Below are 23,088 nucleotides of genomic sequence, written 5' to 3'. Positions count from 1 at the left end.
CATTGTATGTACATACAAGCGGATAAGAGAGAGAAAAGTTATAAGAGGAGTTTCTGTCTCTTTTCAATGCCGGAGAAGTGGGGAGCGCTTCTCCTCATCTCCTCGCGCCGGAACGTTGTTTCCCCTATTAAGGCTCTCCCCACTTCTCCGGCATTGAAAAGAGAGAGCAACTCCTCTTATTACTTTTCTCTGTTTCATCGTATGCATCACCGCTTATACAATGGATGCTCGGTCTATACTTACTATGTCTATGGATATGATCGAAGTTCGATATAATCGACATTCGATAACTCAATGGCGGCAATCGAGGGTCATTCAAAAATTTCTGTTTAAATATAAAAACAAATTAACAATGCAAAACAACGGGATTAAAGGAATGGGGAAACGATCAAAATAAAATATACAATGTAGTATAAAAGACGTAATTTATGAAACAATATATGAATAATTAAATAAATAATACTGAATCTTGTACTGTTATAATTACATTTTTATCCCTATGCGTTGATTCAATATATTGGTAAAAAAATATAAAAAGCAGTAAAATGGCTAAAAAGGAAGTACCTTTTTAGTACTCCAATTGGTGCAGCGCCTGAGAGACTTCCTCGACATTTCCCTCTTTTTCTCTTCTAACAGCCAAATGCATGGCTCTTAAAAATCGAGCCAAAGTACATTTTTTGGTTCGCAAATAAAAAGCATGCGCTAAAAATGGTATTTTCCTTAAAATTCGTCCGCTAAGACCGACACTTTCTTCGCTAAGTTCTTTTAATTTAAGACTATTCTTTGTAGTTAAGGTCTCATCGTAGCCCAATTTTTTTAAATGTGATAAATCATGTATTTCTTCATGTTCTATGAGTTTGGCCTGAAAGATATTAATATAAGCCATACGTATCATATAATACGTCTATCAGAAAATTTATCTGTATACCCTCATCAACTCCTTCAAACATGATGTATAAATTTGATATATGGCTTGCTCTTTGGGAGGTCCAATGTACTGTTTTATGTCCGCTCTATCGATAAATGCTAAATCAATGGCTTCTGATAAGTTACTGGTTGTTAAAATTAAAACATTCGAGTATCGCTTTATTTGATCCAATTGTGTTAACAAAGCGTTTACTACTCTTATAGCATCGGTAGGTTCAGTCCCGTTGCACGATTTACGAGCGTGCGCTAAAGATTCTATTTCGTCGATTAAAATGCAAACTAATGCATTCGGATTTTCAAGAAGCCTTTTTATTTCGTTAAATAATTTCATAACTAATTTTCCACTCTGAAAATCAAGACATATGTTAGGTGTAAGCTTATTTAATGTTTAGCTATAAGCGTTACCTCTGAAAACCACTTTGAAAATAAACTGTGACTATTTATTTCAACGAATTCACCATGACTGAATCTTTTGCCTGTACGAATAATAATCTTTTGTGCAAGAGCTTTGCACAGACTAGTCTTCCCTGTACCCGGAGGGCCATGCAGTAAAACTACTTTGTTCCAACTTATGATATTTGTATCAACATTATGGTCCGCAAATATCATTGCTGTTTCTATAAAATGCAACAGCTGAAAGAAACATGAAAATAAATGAATAAAGATGCTCATGAATAATAGAAAAATTAAAGATGTATCTAGCTTCAACTAACATCGTCTTTTATATTGGAATCAAAGTAAAGACTCTCCCATAAATAATGGAATTCCTTCACTGGTAATATCCAGTGAGAAGATACTGGTAAATCTTCACCATCATTTTCCATTGTTTCTGTAGCTGCTGATTCGGTTGTTAATCTATATACATGAAACTTTACATCAGCATGTACTGGTACTTTCATCTGACCTCTCTGTAACGGTAGAACTTGTTATAAATATAAACGTCAGAGTATTTTATTCGATCAGTTACCTTTCCATAACTATAGGAACATATTATTGAATCAACATGATCATTCAAAATATGGTTTGACAATTTTTTCCCATCTAAAATAATATCTAAAGGGATGGAATCCTCATATGAATAAATTTCAGCTTCTACTAACTTTTCTATCTCCTCTGAAGACAATGTACTGAAAATGAAATATTACAGTGTATGGTTAAATGATATTTCTATAGTAAGATTAAAAATACAAATTCTCTGGAACAAAGAGAAAATTCTCAGCTATACCTGTTTATGTTTTGACAGATTTCCACGTGTAAAAAATTAGGTCCATCCATTTTATTTGAATTTTCTCTACTTTAATAATCTCTAAAACTGAAAGAAACGAGTTTAAAATGATATATGAAATATGTTATAATAAATATGAAACTGTTTACGGCATGGAACTTACAAGAATTTCAAATACAGTTTGAAACTTATTACGCAGGTGTTTCCGAACTGTTGAGGAGGTACTTATGCAGGGCCGGCCCCGAAAAAGGGCCCCTTCACATATGAAATAAAAAAAATACCTCAAATCATTAAAGCTTGTTATCATTAAAGCTTGTATAACTAATTTAGAAAGCTTGTATAACTAATTTAGATTAATATTCAAGTAAACATTACTCTTCTTGCAATCTTAGACGCAAAATCGTCTTATGGGGGGGCCCTAGTCTGCCTAGGCCCAGGGCTGGCTCTGTACTTATGCCTGGTTTTCATCGAAAAGAAAACTCAGTCGGTAATTCGGATACATATGGAACTCTCTTAAAGAAAAAACCGAGCAGACCAGGTTGGATCACGATCTATATCACAGAAGATCTATGCCACAATATCAGACGCTATAGTAATTCGTATTTTTATAAATCGACAACGGTCAAACATTAAACGGTAGACGGTTCGAAAGGCGTGTTTTTGAAATGTAGTGGATGACGAGTTGGCCTGAAACCGATCGTTCGATAATTAATCATCGAGCTAGTTTATTGTCAGTCAATTATTAAACGACATTGTTAATTCTATTTTAATGAAATGAGTAAAGCAACGGACGACGATGAGCGTAGAAGACGCGCTTTGGAAGCAGGCAGAGAAATGGTAAGACCTCTGATCTAATAATTAACGTGTTAAAGCGAATGTTACTTAATTGCTTCAATTATGTAACATCGTCAATTCTTTTTTTGCTGCCCTTTTTTTAGCTCGAAAAGTACAAAGTAGAAAGGGCTAAGGTTCAAGGCACCAGTCACAGCCAGATGGGCGAAGCATCGGATGAAGAATCTTTACACAATGACAAGTCTCTTGGACGCAGAGAATCTTACGTAAGATGAGGTTTAACGGAGTGTTAATTAGTGTTTGTTTTCAGAAACTGAATTGTTGCTTTTTATGCAGGCACACGAGGGTATATCATCTAGAGATGTGACGCAAAGCAGCGTTAGCATGAGCGAAGGAGAAGCGGACGGGGATTTGGAAGGCCTCGCAGGAAGGATAGCTCAGTTGGAAGAGTTATTGCAAGGGAAGGAGGCTATAGTCGAGGCCTTAAACGCAGAAATAGATCATTTGAGAGCAGAAACCTCGTCCCCCAATTCTTCTCAGAGTCAAAACAGCAGTATACATAGCAGAGACGTTATATCCTTGTACCATATAAAAGTATGCGTTTAATGTACAGAAACATTTTCATACGCAGTGTATATTGATTGTCATTTTTCTATAAAACAGTTGCAAGAGTTTGAAAAAGCAGTGAATCAGCGTGATAACCTGATAGAAGAATTGACATGGTCTGTGCAGCATGCGTTGTCTGCGAGAGATAATCTGGCAGCCCAAGTGAATTCTTTAAACGCCATGCTGGAAAATGCTAATGCAGTAAGTAACAAGAATTTGCAAGAAAAGGTAAGTTCCTTGATTTCTTTAAATTATAGAAAACACGTACTTCCAGTTGTTGAAGAGAAATTCCTTGCTTTACAGATTGATACTCTGGAAAATACTTTGAGCGATCAAAAGTCGACGATACAGAAATTAAACGGTCAATTGATTCAAATTCAGGAGCACGTGCAAACGTTAGAAATGGAGAAAGAAACCCGGAACGCGGAGATTAACGATTACAAGCTGCAAATAGGTAATCTTAACGAGCAGATACGTCTTGGCGCGGCTGATAAAAATTTAAACATCGCCGAGACTTTGGAGCAACAGAAGCAATACGAGGCGCGCGTTGACAAGATAAAACAGGACATGCAGCATATACTGAAAAAGTTCACTGCCGAGACGAACATAAATACAGCGCGACATCAACAGGAAGTGAAAGATTTAGTTGCGAAGCATGAAACAGAGGTAGTAAATATCCAAGAGAAGTACGAAGAACGTTTGAAACAATTGAAAGACGAGAATAAAATATTAGCTGATCGTTTGAACAAGGAACTGCCCGATTTAGAGAGCAGGCATGCTAAGGAACTTTCAATATTCCAAACTCAATTGGCTCATTACAAAAAGACTGTCGAGGCTCTGAAACTTGAACTAGTAAATCGTTCTGAATCTCAGCAAACAGCACAGGCTGAATTGAACGAATACAAATCAAAATTGAACGAGACGAAAGTGCAATCAGAAAGGACCAGACATATACAAAACCTGGAGCATCAGAAAGAGAAGGAGATGTTAACTGAGCAGATCAAGTTGCACAAGCTTCAGTTGGAGGAGATGACATCGAAATACATTGCCACCAGTGCGGTCTTGGAATCGAAGGAGAGCATCGAACGTTCCCTGGAGCAAGCTTTGACGAGTGCTGCGACGTTGAAAGAGGAGAATGAAAGTCTGAAGTTCAAGCTGGACGATTTGTCGTCGAGATACTCGGCTGCCCAGTCGTTGATCGAAAACAGCCAGGCACACGAGCGTACGTTGAGCAACAAAATCTATGATTTAGAGAAATCCTTGTCCAGACTTAGTGGCATTAACGTGAGCACTTTGAGCGAGTTGAACGAAACCACGTATCAGACTTTCGACGAGGTCGCTATTCAGTATCAGTTAACGAAGCAGAGGCTCGAAGAGAAGGCTGAATTGGAGAAGCTTTTGGTTCAGAGAATCGAGAATCTGGAGAAGGATGTTCGCAAGAGCAGGGAAGAGCTGGAGCAAGCGAATCTTGTTAAGAAATCTTATGAAAAGCAGCTGAAAGATATGAAGAATACCTGCGATAAGTACAGATCAGAGCTCGGTTCTCTGAGAAACGAGAGTGGTCAGAGTTCCTTTCAGCTCGACGAGGAGAAGAAATTATCTAGTCAGAAGCATAACGTTGCTGATATGCTGCGTAAAACTGAAGAGGACCAGCAAGAGATCAAGAAGCTCAAAGCGATTCTCGAGCAGAAAGAAACGGAACTATCAGAGTCTTTAAAGAAAATGTATGATTTATCAGAAAGATTGAAGAAGTCAGAAGAAGAGACCGAACAGCTGAAACATGGACTGGCCTCAGCGTGGGCCCAGTGCGCAGAGGTTGAAGAGAAACTGAATCAGACTTTAGCGTTGAGTGACAGCAAGCTTGATGTTTCTGTGCCATCGTCAAGTTACAGCAGTGCCTTGAAGCAATTTAGGCTAGGTAGAGTTGCGAATGAATCTGTAAATACTTCCCATGATCAGAGCATGGATACGAACAAAATCTTGTACGATAAGGATGAACAAACTGACAGCGAGAGCAGAGCAAGGTTGCAAGCAAAACTAACGTCTGTTTCTGAAGAAAATGAAAGGCTGTCGAAGGAACTGGAATGCTTGATGGAAAAGCAGGCCAATTATGAGGAGATCAAAAACAAATTGAAACATTATTCTATGCTTGCTGAAAATCTTTCTACAGAAAAAGAATATACCAACGAAGAGAATAAAGCTTTGAAGAAGAAACTGGAGAATCTGCATTCTGTGCAAGAATCCATCAATCAGTTGAGAGTAGAGAAAGAATCATTGCGCAAAGAAATAGAAGCATTAGCCTGCGTTCATGATGAGCAAATAACCGCTATAAAAGCAGAGACTGCATCAGAAATTCGCAGAGTTCAGTCGTTGATGCTGGGTCTGAAAGCAGGCACCACTGAATTGAGCGATTTGAAAATTGAATTGGAAATGAGACACGCTAAAGAAATGGAGGAGCTGCGAACATACTTTGAGCAGAAATGTCTGCTGATGGAGAAACAATATTCTGAGGAGATATTTAGTCAGCAGTCGAAGAAGATGTCTGACAACGACAGTGAAATTGCTGATTTAACTGAAGGTTTATACTTTGGTGCTGGTGGTGACTGTTTGAATGTTTCCAATATCTCTGGAAAGAGTTCCAGGCTTGGTTCTCCTATAACGGATGATAATTTAAAACAGAACAGTAATAGTTTTAATAATCAGAGCAGGTCTGAACTGGAGTACAAGACGAACATGAAGGCTTTGCAACAGGAATTGCAGAATAAAATAATTGAAGCGCAGGAAATGAAGTTGAATTATGAGAAAGCGTTGGAAGAGCAAAAGAGCGTACACGAAAGGGAATTGTATGACATTAAAGCGAAGGAGAGACATGATTTTCTACGAAGTGTAGTGAATCAGGTAAGTAAAATAATGTAGATGATATGCACTTCCTCTTTTTGTATTTGATGCACTTTGTTCATAGTATTTTTTGTGTTAAATGTTGAAGCTGCTTCTTTATTTGTAGGAACACGTTTCATGAACTAATTAAAAATGAAATTTATCTTATCCAGTTTATTAAGCTTCTAGGCGTATTAAATCTGGAGTGTCTCCTTTTAATTTCAGTAAAATAAAGTTGCTGTCTGTTTCTTCCAGAATAAAAGAGCGCATGGTACTTCAGCCTGTTTTGAATGTAGTTAATGTTTTTCTCTTTTTCTTTCGACCAATTATAATTTGTCAGAAATGATTAGTTGTCCACGTGTTAGAATAGTGTTTATTTAGTATAATTTGTAGTCGTGCACAATTTATGAAGTTGAAATAGTTATCCTGAACTTAATAGAATAATGAAGTTTATTATTCCTCTTGTAACTAACATGGTATTGTGTGACCACATATGTGTGCATGCAGCATTGTCAAACAGAATGGGATGCGGGTGCGTTGGAAAATGGTGAATTAACGCAACTACGAGCTGCCTACGACCATCAGTTGGAGGAACAGATCGCTCTAGCTAAATTGGACATTGTCAATGCCCTTCAAGAACAAATTCAGGTAGCTTCAAACTTAGTCACACGAGTTTATCTGTGCGATTCCTTTGCAGAAATCCAAAGCGTACATTCCCTAGAGAGTATCTAAATAAGTTCAATTGGTTAAATGAAAATGTCAACTAGATTTTTTATTAATTGTTCAAATAGGCTCTTCTAGCAGTTGAATCTGATTCCGAAGACAACTGGCCACCAGAATTGTTGAAATTGAGAGATAAACTCACCAACAATGCTAAACGTGAAATGCAACAGCTGAAAGAAACCCATGCTGTTGAGCTGCAACGTTTAAAAGAAGAATATTCGCGCAATGTGGCCAGAATGATTGACCGGCATCAAGAGGAGCTTAATAAATTTAGATTAGATGGGGCCTGCGATAACTGTGGAAGAATAGAGTTAAATTCAATTACGGATAACAAGATCCTTGAGGAAAGGTAATTGCATCTTAATAGACTTCAGGTTTTTATGGTACCATTTATTCACTGAAAATCTTTTCTTAAACAGAAATAGTTTGAATAAAACATGCGCCACTCTGAAGTCATTGATCGAAGAGCTGATCAAATATTTTGTCATTTGCGAAGAGGAAGTTAACAATACACTTATCACAGAAGTCCTTAAAAGACAGCTATCCGATAGCCTGAGTAATGTGAAAACACAGAAAATGGATGAACTTGACGCATCAAAGAGAAGTCTTGAATCTGATACGCTGAACTCTTCTGCGATGAGGATCCAGAGAGTTCATTTTGCTCCGCAAAGTACTGGAATAGTGTCTATAATAAATAGTAACACCGAGACCTTACCAACCATATTGGAAGAAGATGAAGATATAACAGAAAAATTGAAACAGGAATTGAACAATTGTGTGCGCCGTTTGAAATCCGAGAGTGCTGAGATTCTTGGTATTTCCTTCGCTTCCATAGAAGGTCAGCGTAGTTCGTTTTCAAAAGACACGTGGATGGATAAAGTGAACGAAGAGTTGAACTTGAAGCTACGTCAAGCTGAAGCTTTGATCATGGGCTACCAAGAAGAAGCAGAGCAACTGAAAGTAACTATTCTAGACCTTCAGAGAAAATTGATCAGTGCAGAGAGCAAGAAAGAAATCATTACAGAGGGCTATGGGGAGAATGAGGAGATTGGTACAGATATTGCATTGGAAGACTTTTCGCAGTTGCATGAGAAAGGTATGTGCAATGAACTTTATTACCCCCCCAGTGTTTTGCACTAAATTATTAATATTCTAGTTTAAATTGTTTAATGCATATTTAATGATATTTTAATGTTTCTCTTCATCATGTCAAAGACAAAAAAGTTGGCTCATGGGGGGATCGAACCCGCGACCTTCGCGTTATTAGCACGACGCTCTAACCAACTGAGCTAATGAGCCTGAGCTATTAGAGATTCATTTAAATTTTGATTTCTACAGGGTGATCCTCTCGGTAGAGGACATAAAGGAACTGGCGACAACCTGAAGACCTCTTTATGGTGCGGTCAAGGGGTCTATTATCGCCAGTGTTCCTTTGTGTCCCCTAGCGAGAGGATCACCCTGTAGTAGTGCGCTCGTGAGATTTTTTTAGAAAATATGAGTTTGAAGAAATTTAATATAAACGCAATAAAAAGAAATATGTATCAATATTTTAATCAAATTTTATACTAGTTTCTCTATTAATATTGTCTATAATTATAATTCTTGATTTCAGCGAGGCATGTATTATCAAACGGTGGTGCAGACTGTTCAGAGCTGCTGCAATTATTAGAGGGATTATGCAGGCACAATGATAAATTAACGGAGGACGCTAAGAGGGAAAGGGAAGATCTACAGCAACAGGTAAACCAGGAAAATTTCTGCTCCAAGGAGTGCACTTACTGCATGTATTTTTATTACATAGAATTGGTATGCTACATACGAAACAGTTGTGGTGTATTGCATTATTGAAAACGAGTTCTGTATTTGGTATTATTTTAGTGTCTTATCTGTACCTACGAGCATTTGTACATAGCACAAGATTTGTTTTTTTATATAATCTTTTTATGTATAGTTTCATTAGTATTGCATCAATATTTTCACCAAATTTGTTGTATTAAAATGAAGAATTTAATTTCTGAAGGAAAGTACCTCGGTTAACAGATGGATTTCCATCAGAATTCTATTAAGCAAACGTATGTATATTGAAAACCAACGAAAAGAAAAAAAATACGGCAGATAAAATTGTATGGCTCTGTGATACAGTTTAAAGAATTGATTGGCGTTCTGTTATCTTGCCAGCAGGTGCCTTTAGAACCTACTCCTCCCCCATACATTCACAGGGTTTGCTGCCGAAAGGTAAATTATAGAATTACTAATACTATTATACAAGCTGCTCCGTAAGTTAACTGTAGCTTTAACCGCATACGTGCAAATTTTAATGGTGAATTTACAATTTCTGAATTTCTTTTTTTTAATCAAGTAGTGACTCTAAAAATTATACCATTTCTTATTCCATGAAACACTGAACGCTTAAAATAACAATAATTATCCAAGAAGTATTCACAGCATGCGTTATTAATAATCCTCCTTCATTTGTATTTTGCATGCGTGCAATTAATACTACAAGTTAACTCCTCCCTATTCTTCCATTAAATAACTATAAAATAACAAGGAATTAAGTGTTTAACTCAACAACTTAATGAAAACTATTTTATAAATCTTTCAGAATACTCTTTTGGATTGTTATTTGTTTCACACCTTTTTTTTTTAATTATACAGGCATGTAATTGTTTGACTTCTTTTTTTAATAAATGTATTTTAGCTGTTTCAAGTATTATCATGCATTCTATGGTACACTTGTAATAGATCTTTGATTTTATAAAATTGAATGTGTGTGTATATGTATAGATAAACTTTTAAGCTTAAGCAATTATTAAAATATGTATTTTTCTTTTTTTTAATGTTCTTAATTCAATATTTGCTACGCTTCTCTTTTCCCAAATTCTCTTATCAGTTCTAACTAAACATGTGTGTAGATTGATGCAGCAGATAAACAATTAAAAGCAACCCGCAGATTTTTGGATGAACAAGCAAGCGAGAGAGAAGCTGAACGAGATGAAGCAGCAAGACAGATTCATCTTTTGCAGGAACAGCTTAAAGAAAGGGAACGAGAGAAAGAGAGAGACTTGCGTATCTCGTCCGAGGTAAATTTAAAGATATTTTTTACATAGATTAAGATAATGTAAAACAAGACTTGAAGGTGATACAATGCACCCAAGATCTTTGCTTTCTTTTTTTTTCCTTGGAAACTTCTTACATTTTTGGTGCAATCTTACATAAGGTTCAGGTATATGAACTGAACTTTTTTTAACTAATCATTTTCATTTGTTTTGGATTGGGATTTTATTCAAGATCTTTACTGACCGCCATATTAAAATGATCAAACTAATAAATAACTTATGGGAAATTTCAGTTGAATTAATTTTTTTTCATCATCGTCAGCTATATTATACATATATTGTAATTAGTCAGCTTATAACACGCATTATCACTAATCTAATTAACACAAATTTTCCTGCACTGTGGTTTTGGTTTTCTGTTTGTCGCACAAAGCAGTCTCAACTATCACCTGAAGCAGCGTCAGAGGTCCATGTGATTCAAGCTTCTGCCAGCAAAGCAGCTGTGAGTGGTTATTGTATTCCTTTTTATATTTCAGTGTACAAGTTGTAACAGGTACAAATTATTTATGTTACTTTAATGAAAGTTAGGATACGCATGTAACAGTTGTATTGCTTTGAATATGAAATCTAAACACAGCGATCATTTGATGGAAACAATGGTTACATTTGTATGCTTTAAATGTTACTAGTGCTTTTTGCAGCTAATTATGGTTACGGTAAATAGATACATACAATAATTACTATAAATTTTTCTAAAATAATGAATGTAATTTAGGTTGAAGTGCTCGAGTCTCAGATGAGAGAGATGTCATCTATGATGTCTGATACGGAGGCTAAGAAAACTGAGACTGAGAGTGAACTAAAGGCAGCTATTGACAAGATTTGGGTGCTAAGAGAGATAATCACTGAGCTGGAGCAACAGCTTCAAATAAAGACTGAAAAGGAAGAATCCTTGCAGATGCAGATCAATCAATTAGAAACAGTGATTGCTGCGCAAACTAAGAACCAACATGAACTGGTGCAAGAGTTGGATGCTGTTAAAATGGGTAGTGAAAGCAAGCATCTCAATGAACATATCAATCAATTACAGGTGAGTTTAAATTGCAAAAGTAACAAAAGAAACATTTCACTAAAACATATGATTTTATAGGAGGAGTTAAGAAAGCACAAATTAAGTTCTGAACAATTTAAAGTGAACTCCAGTGCACTAAAGCAAATGAAAGCAGAACTTCGTGACATGCAGAATCAGTTGGATAAGAGAATCAGGGATCTAGAATCGGCGCACATGTGCAGCTCTAATTTAAGCCTGAGTCAGCCCAGTGAGGATGTATCAATCAGAGAGCAAATAGATGCCTCAAGATGCCCAACCCCTGACGACCCTACTTCTCCACCAATGTTGCCTCTTGATCAGCTGCTCAAACTTAAAGAGAAGATGTTGAAGCATGCCAGGGCTGAGGAGGTGGCGTTCAAACGGATCAAAGACCTGGAGATGCAGGTTGCAGCTTTCAAGAATCAAAACGAGGAGCTGCAAGCCGAGCAAGAAATTCTGCAGCAGACTGCTTCTGAGCAGTTGTTCCAAATAGAAGCCATGCGCGGTCGTTTGGAGCAGCACAAACAGAGTGCTCCGTTTGCTCAGAGACAGGCGACGTCTCGTTTGGAGCTGCAGCTTCACGAGGCCAATGCAAAATTCCAGTCCCTGGAACGTACGATCGCTGACAAAGATTTGGAGCTAAAGGACGTGAGGAGTCAACTGGACAGAGTGAACCAGCTGTTGCAGGAGAAAGAAGCAGAAATTGCCAATGTGGTTCAAGTAGAAAGTGCAACGATTCAGAAGCTCAGAGAGCATATTGAAGTTCTTGAGGAAGAGAAGAAGATCCTGCAGGCGAAGGTCGGTGTTCAGGAGCATGCTCAGTTAGAACTGCCACGACTGATAGACAGCATGCTGGCTGATAAAAACGAAGAGATAGATCATCTGAAGGAACAGCTGTCCAAGAAAGAGAAGCAACTGGATCTGTATTCTTCCTTGAATTTAGACGAGACTCAATTACGAGAATTGGTACGTCAGACGGAAGCAAAGAACAGCGCTCGTACGTTGAGCGATATTCTGTCTATTCATTCGGAGTGCGAGGAAACTGTAGAGGCTATTCGAGGCTTAAATCCAGCTCAAACGCTGCCTAATGTATCTACTTTCAAAGTTCCTACTCCTGCTATTGCGTCCAGAACCGTGGATGATTCTGTGCCTTTAATGGACCTGCAAGTGCCTCCTTTGGATCTGGGCTCTCACAGCTACTCTCCAACGTCCAACCAACAATCTGGGATGATGGATTTATTGCACGGTGGATCGGGATCGAGGATTTCAACTTCTGAGAACCACTTTTCGAATCCTTCTTCTCAGACGACGCAAGAGAGTACACAGATGCAGGAATCGCGCAGACAAGAATGCAATGGTAATAAAAATGAGAGCAGTAACATGTCGGTTAAATGTACACAGACGTCCCTTAACGAGACGATGAAGGAGGTGGAGGATTTGGAGAACCAGTTGCAGGCGATACAAGAGGAGTTACAAATAAAATCAATGATCCTGGAGAAACGTGAATCAGAGTTGATAGGAATGCAGAAGCTTTACAACGAGCTGCAAGCAGAATTCAAGGAAACAGTCGAGACACTGTCGAGAGATAAATGTTTCTATCAGAATCAATACGAGCTGTCCCAAGTGTCGGAGAACAAAATAAAGCAAGACCTGCAGGAGGTGGAGAATGTTTTGAAGTTAAGAACTGATGAGATACAGGAGCAGAAGAACAAGATGCAAGTGAATGAGAAGATCATCATGGAATTGAACCAGGAAAACACGAAACTGAAGAAAGATGTAGAAGAGAAGGAGCAAGAGCATGCAAGGAAGTACAACATCCTGTGGCAGGAGAAGATGGAAGAACTGCAGAATTTCAGAGCCGCCATTCTCGAGAAAGACATCACCATCGAAACTATCCAAACGCGGAATATCGAGATCGAGGACGAGAATAAACAGCTGTACGAATTTAAGACCAAGTACCAATCGACGAAGCAGGAGCTGTTGGAATGCCAGAACGAGATTCAGAGGCTGACCGAGGGTCTGAACAACAGGGACCAGATAATCAGGAGATTGGAGGAGATGGCCAGACGTACCAGCTACTCGGGAACCTCTTCTCCGTCCAACGAGAAGGACCAGGAGATCCATCACTTGCAGGAATATTTGAAGGAAAAGGACAAGGTCATACGTCAGATGAGCGACGACAGTAAGAGCTTGCACAAAGCCCTGGAAACGATACAGAACAAAATGAAAGAATCTGGAAACGTGATTGAACTTAGGAAGAAATTGAAAGATGAACGAAAACTGAACTCTGAATTGAGGAACATGGTGGAGAAATTAAGTAAGGAGTTGTTTGATCTAAAATCGACTGCCCAACGTTCGCAGGACGATACCGACATAGAGGACATGGTCCAAAGGGAGCTGAACTTGTCAGCGCATTTGGATAGGCAAATAATGAATGCCATTGAGAGTGATCCAGAAGAGAAGGCGCGCAGAGTGGAGAATCAAGTCCAGTATCAAGAATATCAAGAGGGAAGACTGATGGACCTGAAATTGAAATTAAGTCAAGTCAACAAGATCAATGAAGAATTGAAGAAATTGAAGGATGATTTAGAGATTGAAAGAGGTATGTTAAAGTGCCAGATTGCAGAATACGAGGGTCGGATTTTCCAACTTAAATCAGATCTAACAGAGGAATCAAAGAAGTTGGAGAAACTCGAGGAGGAACTCTCCTCTGAAAGGAATCTTGTTAGGACTTTGAAGATTCAGATTGAAAAGGAGCATAGGGCGATGCAGTCTGGACATATCCAGGACTCAGAGCTGATCGAATTCCTTCAGAACAAGTTGAAGACGTCTCTGGACAACGAGGCTAAGCTACGCAATGATCTTTCAACGTTACGTCAGGAGCACAAGAGCTTGGAGATACAGTTGAGTTTAATGAAAGACCACGTGGAATCTCAGAAGACAGATGAATTACCAAAACATGCTGATTTGTTGGAAGGTGAAAGGAGAAAATACTTGTCGCTGATGGAAAATTTTGAAAAGGAAGAACGAGACAATGCTGAATTGAAAGATACTCTGAAGAAGCTACAGATGGAGAAGAGTCGATTCGAGAAGCAACTGGAGGTGGAGGTGGAGGAGAAAGAGAAATTGATAAGCGGTCTGGCTCTGATTGAAGGGATCAAGGATCATCTGCAAACTGACTTGAGGCGTACCAAAGAGGAACTGAGGGCAAGAGAGGAGGAGTGTGATTGGCTGCAGAAAAGGATCAAGACTATGTTGGACGCAGAGAGTAGAAGACAGGAACAAAGAACCAGCGAACATAATGAACTGAAGGCACTGAGAAGAGAGATCAGCAACACCAGAGAAGTGATGATGGATTTAGAGGCTGACATGAAACAGTCGAAGAGAGAGTTAACAGAGTCCCTTGAACGTGAAATGAAACTGGCAGAGGCTTTGGAGAAATTGAAAGAAAGGGAGACTGATCTTCTGAAAAAATTGTCCGCTGGTAAAGAAGAGGAGAGGAAGTTGAAGGATACTATTCTTGAATTGCAACATGATTTCAGAACCTCTACTAGGACAGAGTCAGAATCCACTACAGAATTTAAGAGTAGATATACGAATGAAAAGAGTGTCCCTGTCAAGTATATTCAAAAGATTAAGGTACTTTACAATGAAATTTTCAGTTACTTAAAAAATACGTTTGTTATAATCAATATTCTGTTCAACAGGAACTCAGTGAAATTAATGAAAAATACATGAACGAGATTGGGATGATTCATGAGAAATTAATAGAAACACGAGAAGAAAAGGAACAACTTAATAGAAAAGTGAGGTTACTTGAAGCTCAAGTGAAGCGAATCAAAGATTCTGATAATGGAAATCTTATGGGTCCAAATTACACAGAAAAGGTAATTTATATTTCTATATAATTTAATAGTAATCAAAAATCGAAAGGAATAATTAAAAAATTTCTTTATTAAGTAAGGAAATATTTTTTTCCTTATTTACGATAACAGTCCTGTCGGTTAAACACTTGACCAATCAGATAGCTGCGCTTATCTAACTCCGCCAATCACAGGGCTTGTTACTTCAGCCCTAGGTACAGTTCGTCTAGTGTATTTTGTAATTTCAAACAAATGATTGAAATTCTAAAGGTTTTATCAGATGATGATGTTAATTATTTTAACGCTTTTATTAAATAATTAGATTTATGATATTTGCTGTGGTTAAACTTGGACTCCAAAGTCAGTGTTTTTCACTAGACGAACTATGATTAATATTGTAAATGGGCCAGATGCACCTAATAAAGCCACTTTATCATTCGTTTTACAAATTTTTGCTTTAGAATCGCGTCCCCAATAAAAACATTATTGATTAATTTTACATAATAATAATTGCGTTCCACAGTTGCAACACTTCTATGGAAAATACCTGCGAGCGGACAGCAGACGCAAGGCTTTAACGTATCAAAAACGTTACTTATTGACCATAATCAGCGGTTACCAATTGTCAGAGGAGAACACGTTAAGCGTTCTTGCTCAATTGACCAAGGAACAACGAATTTACACTACCATGGGTCACAGTAGAAAATCGCCGAAAATACGCTTCAAGAGCGCCGTGCTAGTCCTCATTAGCATACACAGAATGAAGTGGTTGATTTTAAGATGGAGCAGTGGGAAACGGATAGGAGTGAAGACATTGCTGTGGAATGCTGACCAGGCGTTTGCACAGGTGCCAAAAGTTGCTATGAATCATTCACCTCCTGTTAGAGAAAGGCGTACTACAAAGTGAGTAGATTAATTAACAATGCACCTTCAAATAAATTTATGTATTTCAACAATGAATTTTTGATTTTCAGTGGTGAGGGTGGTTTCGATGGACTTGCGCTTGAACAGTATTATCAACGACTGAAGAATATTCAACAGACATTAGGTTTAGCGATGGCAGAGTCTGGAAGTCGTCCGATTATTCCCGAATAGTATTAGAAACGTCTAAGTCTTGTAAATGTTAAGGCATGATTCGTACTCTGTTACTGTGATGGCAATGTCACGTTGTTTTTTAATATGCAACCACTAGCTCATGGTTTGCATTGGGATTGCTGTTTCCATTTGGCTGAATGCAAATGGAAACGATTGAAAACTGGGCATTCTGACGAGAAACGTTGTTGATAATTGAATACTGTATTTTTCTTTACCGATTGTAAATAGAACTGTAGCATAGAAACTACCAGTTGTTGAAGACGCGTTAAGTCCTTGCATCGTTTACCGCAACACCGTGTGCTATTGACTTTACTACTACCGTAAATAAGTTGGTTTCTAAGAACGTGGTAGTGTTAAATGTACGTGCTGATATTATCATGTTTTACCAAAGTTATTATAGAGTACATGTAAGGATACTATTAATTAAGGATACAAATCTTGTGCCTTCTACATTATAATAAGTGTTTAGTATTTATTTATTGATGATCTGTACGTTTTTATATTGTGAATAAAACATCTGAATGAATTTCTATAAAATCAATGAGTTGATAGGATTTGAAAGGCAGTGATTTTTTACACATTTATATATTATTGATATATTTATATATATATATATATTTTAACAAAATGTATCTATAATGTTGCCTCTTTATATTCTTTAATAAATACAGTCGCGTTTTGTACGGTTTGTAATACTATCTGAAACGTGCAAATTGTTTTTAATAGATACATATACATGTTTTAACAGCACTTAAATATGATACGAGGATTCTGGTCCATTGTAATAAAATCAGAACTAATTTTACAACTGCAAAGAAGGTTTTTCATCATGATAGTGTTACATAAACGAACAAGAAGTAACACTAATTAACAGTTGCGAATATAGGAAATTACATAGAGTTCTATACGTTTCTTCAACAGTATCTAATCACAATGTGTTGTTGCAATGGTGTCCGAAGAGACCAAATGCAACTTCTCATAGATGTTATTTACATATGTACAGTGAGATATGTGATAAAATATATAGCGATTATTTAGTTTTATATAGGTTGTCTCAGAATTCGCGTAATACCTGGAAATAGGGGGTTGCTGGGGTGATTCTGAACAACTTTTTTCTTTACCAGAATGTTGGTTGAAGCTTCGTTTTTGAATTATTAACGAAAAACACTGGCCAATGAGAGCGCGCATAGCGCGCGGGCTCAGGAGTCGAGGCTGCCGTTCCTGAGCCCGCGCGCTCGGATTGGCCAGTGTTTTTCGTTAATAATTCAAAAACGAAGCTTTAACCAACATTTTGGTAAAGGAAAAAGTTGTTCAGAATCACCCCAGCAACCCCTAATTTCCGGGTATTACAGGAGTTATCAGACATCCTGTATATCTTCGATATATCTAAAGCTACATCCGAGTTTGTTCAATGTAATCTAAGAATGTAAGGCTTTCTTTTTTGTTATAAAGACATACTTTGAACAGTGCATATCTTACATGTTTCAACTTTTGTTTTTTTGTAGCAAAGTTACAGGAGTTTGTAATACTTTCTTTGTAAAATATTATAATATTACTAGAGGTTCGAATTTGCACCCCGTGTCGATTTAAAATTTGAAGATCTTTGGAGAATATTTTCCATTTATGATTGTTCTTCACAGAGAAGTAAAATGGAGAAAATTCAAATTACCCGCGCTTGTGATTGGTGCACGCATCCTTGAAGTTAGTTGCATTGAACGGTCCGAAGTAATCGTCGTGAAGTTGCCTGATAATCGTTTCGATCGGGCACAATTTTGAATCTCGGCGCGTTTTCTCGGCATCGTTGCGTTCGAAATAACTGACAGTGTAAAAATTTGCGTTTCGGCAAAAAGGTATCTTTTGGGTGAAATCCTTCCCGTTTATGATGACGCGGAAATAAAAGTCACTAGCTACGTGGTTCTCGTTCTTCGGATTAATTCGATAAACCTCGATCACGAAGCGGGAAGCGTAATGTGGCATGGTCAACTTGTCGGAGAAGATTCCAAGAGCGGTCGCAAGGTATTCCAAAGTCTTGTCATGACCAGAGTACAAAACGATCTTAGGTTTCGCCTCCGATATAATGCGTAGCATGTAAGAAACGATACTCCTAAGAAGTCCGTACGCCCTTAACAATCCGTATTTCCTGCGATTGCTGCTCTTTGCAATTTGTTTAGACTCCCATTCCGTATACGCGAACAGGCCTGTAACGTGTTCCGTTTTCACGCAAACGCGTTGCGTTTCAAAGTCCATGCATGGTAGAGAAGCACCATGACAGATGTACGTTAACAATGCATCTTTCAGGGTATGGGGATCCGTCATCTGTGCCTGATCAGGGATTTCGAAGACTGCACTGGAAGCCTGCCTTATCAGGTCTGCCACTGCTGGATGAGATTTCAAGTGGTCCGACATTTCCTGTAAAAGTATGCGTGGCATTGGAGAGAATTAGAAATTGAGTTGTCGAAAAGACAGTGGAGTAATTACCTTCAAATGTTGTTTGAAAAATTTCTCAGCAACAGGACACGCGCAGTCCGTGTTACAAAACGCGTAACTCTGGCTTTCTTGCATAGTAACTTTAGCTAGGTTCTGAAAGCCATCGGTCTCTAACAGGGCGTACAATAGTGCAACTGCGCTCTGAACCGTTCTTCTATATCTAGTGCTATACACAACGATGTCTTTGCTGGATATGGTGCCGTTCCCAAGATTAAGCTTATGGTAGTACGCATTTTTAAGTATGATTCCTGTTTTTAAGAGTTGCCCGATACCAAGTGTCGTTAACTGACCAATTCTACAGTCTTTAGAGTTGGCTGGCAGCATAGGAAAACCATGGAACGGTCCCAGGAATTGTGCCCATGCTGTTCTGGAATAACTGGAGACGTTTTGTAGAAAATTTACATAATTCTGGTACAAGTTCTCTAACTCAGGTATACCATTCAACTCTCCGCCACAATTAACTATGCTTATGTTTCGTATGTGAGCTAATGGCCCTCTATCTCCATGTCGAATGAATACTAAAATACCTCCTAACGTCAGATTCCCATCCAATTTTCCTGAACACAGGAAAACATAATTATTGTATAACTCTACAGAGATATATTTATTAGAAATATCATGCTTGCAGTACCTTCAGTTTCTGCTGCAATATCATTGGGAGGATTACAAAACCGAAATATCTTTTTCGTTTTTACATCAGCTTTCAAGTTTCTAGGAAATTCCCTGATGGATATATCATTCCCCAGAACTCTTGTTTGTACTGAACTTTTTTCATCTATGCCAATGTATTTGTACATACCTAGGAGTTAAAAAAATCATTTTACTGTATATTTGTTTAATTTTCAGGTAACAGAAGTGCAGGATAAAAGTGATCTGTGCATGCGTGTGTATATTAAAGGGTTTAAATACATAGCTTACAGGTATGCAACGAAGCCAATAATGCGCAAGCTAATCAAACTGTTTTCAATTAAGAAACATCATAGCATATCTCATTACAAAAGCTTAATTACTTAGTATAATATTATTGCACTATTAAATAGCTGAAGTACAAAATCAAGAAACAATGAGTGCTTACAGTTGCAATAAGAAATCATAAATAAATAGCGCTAAATTAAACATAAATGGTTGCAGGAGAAAGGGTGAAATATTGGAAAGGACGAAAAGTCGCAACATCAGTGTCCGGATTACCAGCAACGAGGAGGAAGATCCATACGCTTAGAATCACGTAGCAGTAAAACGCTCGATGCTGGTAAGACAGCCGAACCATTTCCGCCAACATTCTCTGGCCGATCCTGGACCGTGCCAGATCCTTCCAATTCGAATGTCGCGACCTCGATGACGCCGACGAGGACGTCGTTGGCGACGATAACACCGAGTCAAGCAACCAGAATAAATCCGGTTCAACGATGCTTCTCCAAACTGCATCCTCCTTTTTCAACGGCCCAGTCACATAATCCTTCCGTCACGGTCTCCGAGCGATCGAGGAACACAGGGATTATGCGAACGACGTCGTGGAGAGAATTTTTTACGCCCGTCCGACTTCTCAACACCGGCTCGAACAGGAATATGTCGATGGGCGCAGGCGCTTGTCTATTTTTTGACATCTCTTTCAATTAAATATATATTATTCTTAGGTATTTTCTTCTTTTTTTGTTTACTTTTTTAATTTCTGACTGATGGACATTAAAGACGTTCAATAGCGTTAATTATATGGAGCTCTTTATATTAGTATATTAAAGGAATGTAGACACAGTATCGACAATTATCATTCAATTTATTGTTAGATATTAACATTTTTCATATTTTTCAGTTATGCGGATACGATTTGGCACGCTGGTTGAAAAGTATTGAATTTCGTTGCGCCCCTTCGTTATCGCCGCAGGTTAGTATCTAATACACATGCTGCTCTTATCTTTCCAACAAAAATGTTTCTTTAAATTTTAATTTTTATTTCATGCTTGCTGTTTTAGATACATGAATAACAGTACACGTTTATGGGGAGAAGGCTGATAAACAATCCTTTTCTTGAAAATAATTCAAGATTACTTTATTTCTCATTTCTTCAATTGTTTAATGTTCTTGAATTGTTTGATTTTTTAAATTCACGGTAATAACAACGAAGTTGTGCTATAGAATGACAGTTGTGGGTCAATTTGACAGCCTGTTGTTGTCATTTTCTGAAAGCTCACCCTCGCTTTTTACCCTTATATCGTTGAAGTCCGTGATTAGACTCAACAAATTTCACTCGCGATGAAAATCGAACGAAACAACAGCCTTGTTAGAACATTTTTCACCGACTACCACAGGTAAGTCGCGCACCTTATGACAGGAGTAGGTTATCGGAGCGCGCATGGGCACGTCGCTCACCTTCCCATTGGTCCGCCCTCTGTTTTAAATCCATTTCGATCCGCGGTCAAGAGAACTGCGAAGAAGTTAATTCTTTCTGTGAAAATGGAATGTCAAAAAGAAACAAAGGACAGTAACTGGAAAAGGGACTGCTAAAGAGCAAGAGAAGTTATTTCCTGAAAATGAAGAATTATATGAATTTTATGCCTTTCTTGCTTCTCTTCCTGATCTGTATTTCTTTTCACAAAGTAATTTTATATTAAACAATGTTAAATGGTTTCACAGGTGCATTTTCCAAAATGGCGGTGGAAGACTAATTATTTTAAGATCAGGGAAGTTTGCACAGTGCTCATTAGGCAAACGTTTATTAAATGTAGGTCCAGGGCCGGCCCTGAGCCTGGGCAGACTAGGCGGCCGCCTAGGGCCCCCATAAGACAATTTTGCATCTAAGAATGCAAGAAGAGTAATTTTTACTTGAATATTAATCTAAATTAGTTATACAAGCTTTTAATTTTATAAATTTCATTTGAGCTATTTTTGGGGTCCTTTTCCAGACCCCCGAAATCTCGGGGCGGCCCTGTCCAGGTCTGTCGTTAAAGCTGCAAAAGTGGGCGAATCAGGGGCGCAGGCGCGACCGTATCTATTTCCGATTTCGCGCGGATGAATGCAGAGATTTAAGGAAGCATGTTCAAATATTAGCTGCGGCTTTATTTCCAAGCAATTGTTGGCGTTGCAGTAGAAGTTCTTCATTCGACGTACACATCCATAGGACCTGAAGAAGCGGACAATAAGCTGCAGCATCGATGGTAGTGCCTTAATCTACCCTCCTCATAGTTCAGACACTTTCGAAACCTCCCAGCGGATCGAGAGGAGGATGGGCTCACTTTCTTGCGGCTTCTGTTACCCCCGAAGAAGATCCATCTACCTACGAAGGGGCGAACAGCGTCTAGCGGGGGCGTTGAATTGGCAATCAGTCGGTAGACGACGTAGACGGGTCCGATTACAGCTCCACGAGCCGTGCTACGCGGGTAACTCGAGCTAACTGGCCTGATACGAGAGCTGGAGACTAACCGTCAACTACGGACAATCTAGCCATCAGGCTTAAACGGAATATATTTACGGTTAGATGTACGCGCATACGTGCCGGCGCGCTATTTTCTCCCTCTGTGGCTGTACGTGCGCACACGTGTGTACCAGACCTCCTGGTGAAGCGATACAATGACGTCAGCATCCGTTCCCTTGGCACGTCGCTGCGAAACCGCTTCATTACATGATAGAAAAGGGTTCTGATAGCTGACTAGGTATCACTGAAGAAGCTTTCAACCTCACCAGCCAATCTTATTGCGAAGAAGGTGCTTCTTATCTTTTAAGGATCGAAGGATTATTTATTTTTAAATAATCATTTATTATTTTTAAATAATTATTTAAATATTAAATTATTAAATAAAATTATAGGGGTAATTATTTAAAAATAATAAATGACAATTGATAATAAAAATAATAATAATTTAAATAATCATTTATTATTTTTATTATTACTTTTAAATAATTATTTAAATATTAAATTATTAAATGAAATTATAGGGGTAATTATTTAAAAATAATAAATGACAATTGATAATAAAAATAATAATAATTTAAATAATTTTGAAATATTGAAATAATCATTTATTATTTTTATTGTCATTTATCATTTATTGTTATTTTTAAATAATTATTTAAATATTAAATTATTAAATGAAATTATTTAAAATTAATATATGACAAATGATAATAAAAATAATAATAATTTAAATAATTTTAAAATATTGAAATAACCATTTATTATTTTTATTACCATTTGTCATTTATTATTATTTTTAAATAATTACCCCTATAATTTTTGAATAATTATTTAATATTGCCTCTTACTTTTCAAAGATAATGTTATTTGCTCGTTGATTCCATAAATAATTTTGATTGTTTAAAAGATTATTTAAAAATAATAAATAATAAATG

The 23,088-nt window shown here is 37.6% G+C and overlaps 3 protein-coding genes and 1 non-coding gene across 13 annotated transcripts; 1 reads left to right on the top strand and 3 right to left on the bottom strand.

The window, feature by feature from the left end:
- Window positions 1-415: 415 nt before the first annotated feature.
- Window positions 416-2,373, bottom strand: LOC114877991 (pachytene checkpoint protein 2 homolog). The gene is made up of 7 exons (XM_029191265.2): window positions 2,316-2,373; window positions 2,153-2,239; window positions 1,895-2,054; window positions 1,641-1,835; window positions 1,333-1,560; window positions 929-1,273; window positions 416-862 (listed from the first exon to the last, which is right to left on the bottom strand). The coding sequence occupies exons 2-7, from the start codon at window positions 2,200-2,202 to the stop codon at window positions 569-571; spliced, it is 1,272 nt and encodes a 423-aa protein (XP_029047098.2). The 5' UTR covers window positions 2,203-2,239; window positions 2,316-2,373; the 3' UTR covers window positions 416-568.
- A 361-nt stretch (window positions 2,374-2,734) lies between these two features.
- Window positions 2,735-17,300, top strand: LOC114877990 (A-kinase anchor protein 9-like). Of its 7 annotated transcripts, none has more exons than XM_029191260.2 (17): window positions 2,735-2,989; window positions 3,091-3,210; window positions 3,281-3,538; window positions 3,608-3,778; window positions 3,854-6,448; window positions 6,935-7,075; window positions 7,219-7,499; window positions 7,570-8,246; window positions 8,763-8,890; window positions 9,332-9,385; window positions 10,066-10,233; window positions 10,643-10,711; window positions 10,985-11,299; window positions 11,360-14,938; window positions 15,007-15,186; window positions 15,686-16,065; window positions 16,137-17,300. In XM_029191260.2, exons 1-17 carry the CDS (start codon window positions 2,927-2,929, stop codon window positions 16,255-16,257), a joined length of 9,300 nt encoding a protein of 3,099 aa, XP_029047093.2. In that variant the 5' UTR covers window positions 2,735-2,926; the 3' UTR covers window positions 16,258-17,300. The 7 variants fall into 7 exon arrangements, with proteins under 7 accessions (XP_029047093.2, XP_029047092.2, XP_029047091.2 ...); XM_029191259.2 differs by having other exon boundaries at window positions 9,329-9,385; window positions 10,646-10,711; XM_029191258.2 differs by having other exon boundaries at window positions 9,329-9,385.
- Window positions 8,376-8,449, bottom strand: Trnai-aau. Its single transcript has one exon. It is a non-coding gene; the product is annotated as a tRNA-Ile (tRNA).
- Window positions 17,301-17,534: 234 nt separating the features above from the next.
- Window positions 17,535-21,380, bottom strand: LOC114877975 (2-phosphoxylose phosphatase 1). 4 transcript variants are annotated; one of them, XM_029191221.2, is made up of 5 exons: window positions 20,934-21,379; window positions 19,933-20,334; window positions 19,376-19,543; window positions 18,736-19,301; window positions 17,535-18,666 (listed from the first exon to the last, which is right to left on the bottom strand). In XM_029191221.2, the coding sequence occupies exons 2-5, from the start codon at window positions 20,021-20,023 to the stop codon at window positions 17,923-17,925; spliced, it is 1,569 nt and encodes a 522-aa protein (XP_029047054.1). In that variant the 5' UTR covers window positions 20,024-20,334; window positions 20,934-21,379; the 3' UTR covers window positions 17,535-17,922. The 4 variants fall into 4 exon arrangements, with proteins under 4 accessions (XP_029047054.1, XP_029047055.1, XP_029047056.1 ...); XM_029191222.2 differs by lacking the exon at window positions 19,933-20,334 and having other exon boundaries at window positions 20,791-21,380; XM_029191223.2 differs by lacking the exon at window positions 19,933-20,334 and having other exon boundaries at window positions 20,934-21,380.
- Between the last annotated feature and the right edge of the window lie 1,708 nt (window positions 21,381-23,088).

This window comes from Osmia bicornis, chromosome 16 (assembly GCF_907164935.1).
Source record: "Osmia bicornis bicornis chromosome 16, iOsmBic2.1, whole genome shotgun sequence".
Classification (NCBI taxonomy): domain Eukaryota; kingdom Metazoa; phylum Arthropoda; class Insecta; order Hymenoptera; family Megachilidae; genus Osmia; species Osmia bicornis.
This window is presented reverse-complemented; position numbering and strand designations above follow the sequence as displayed.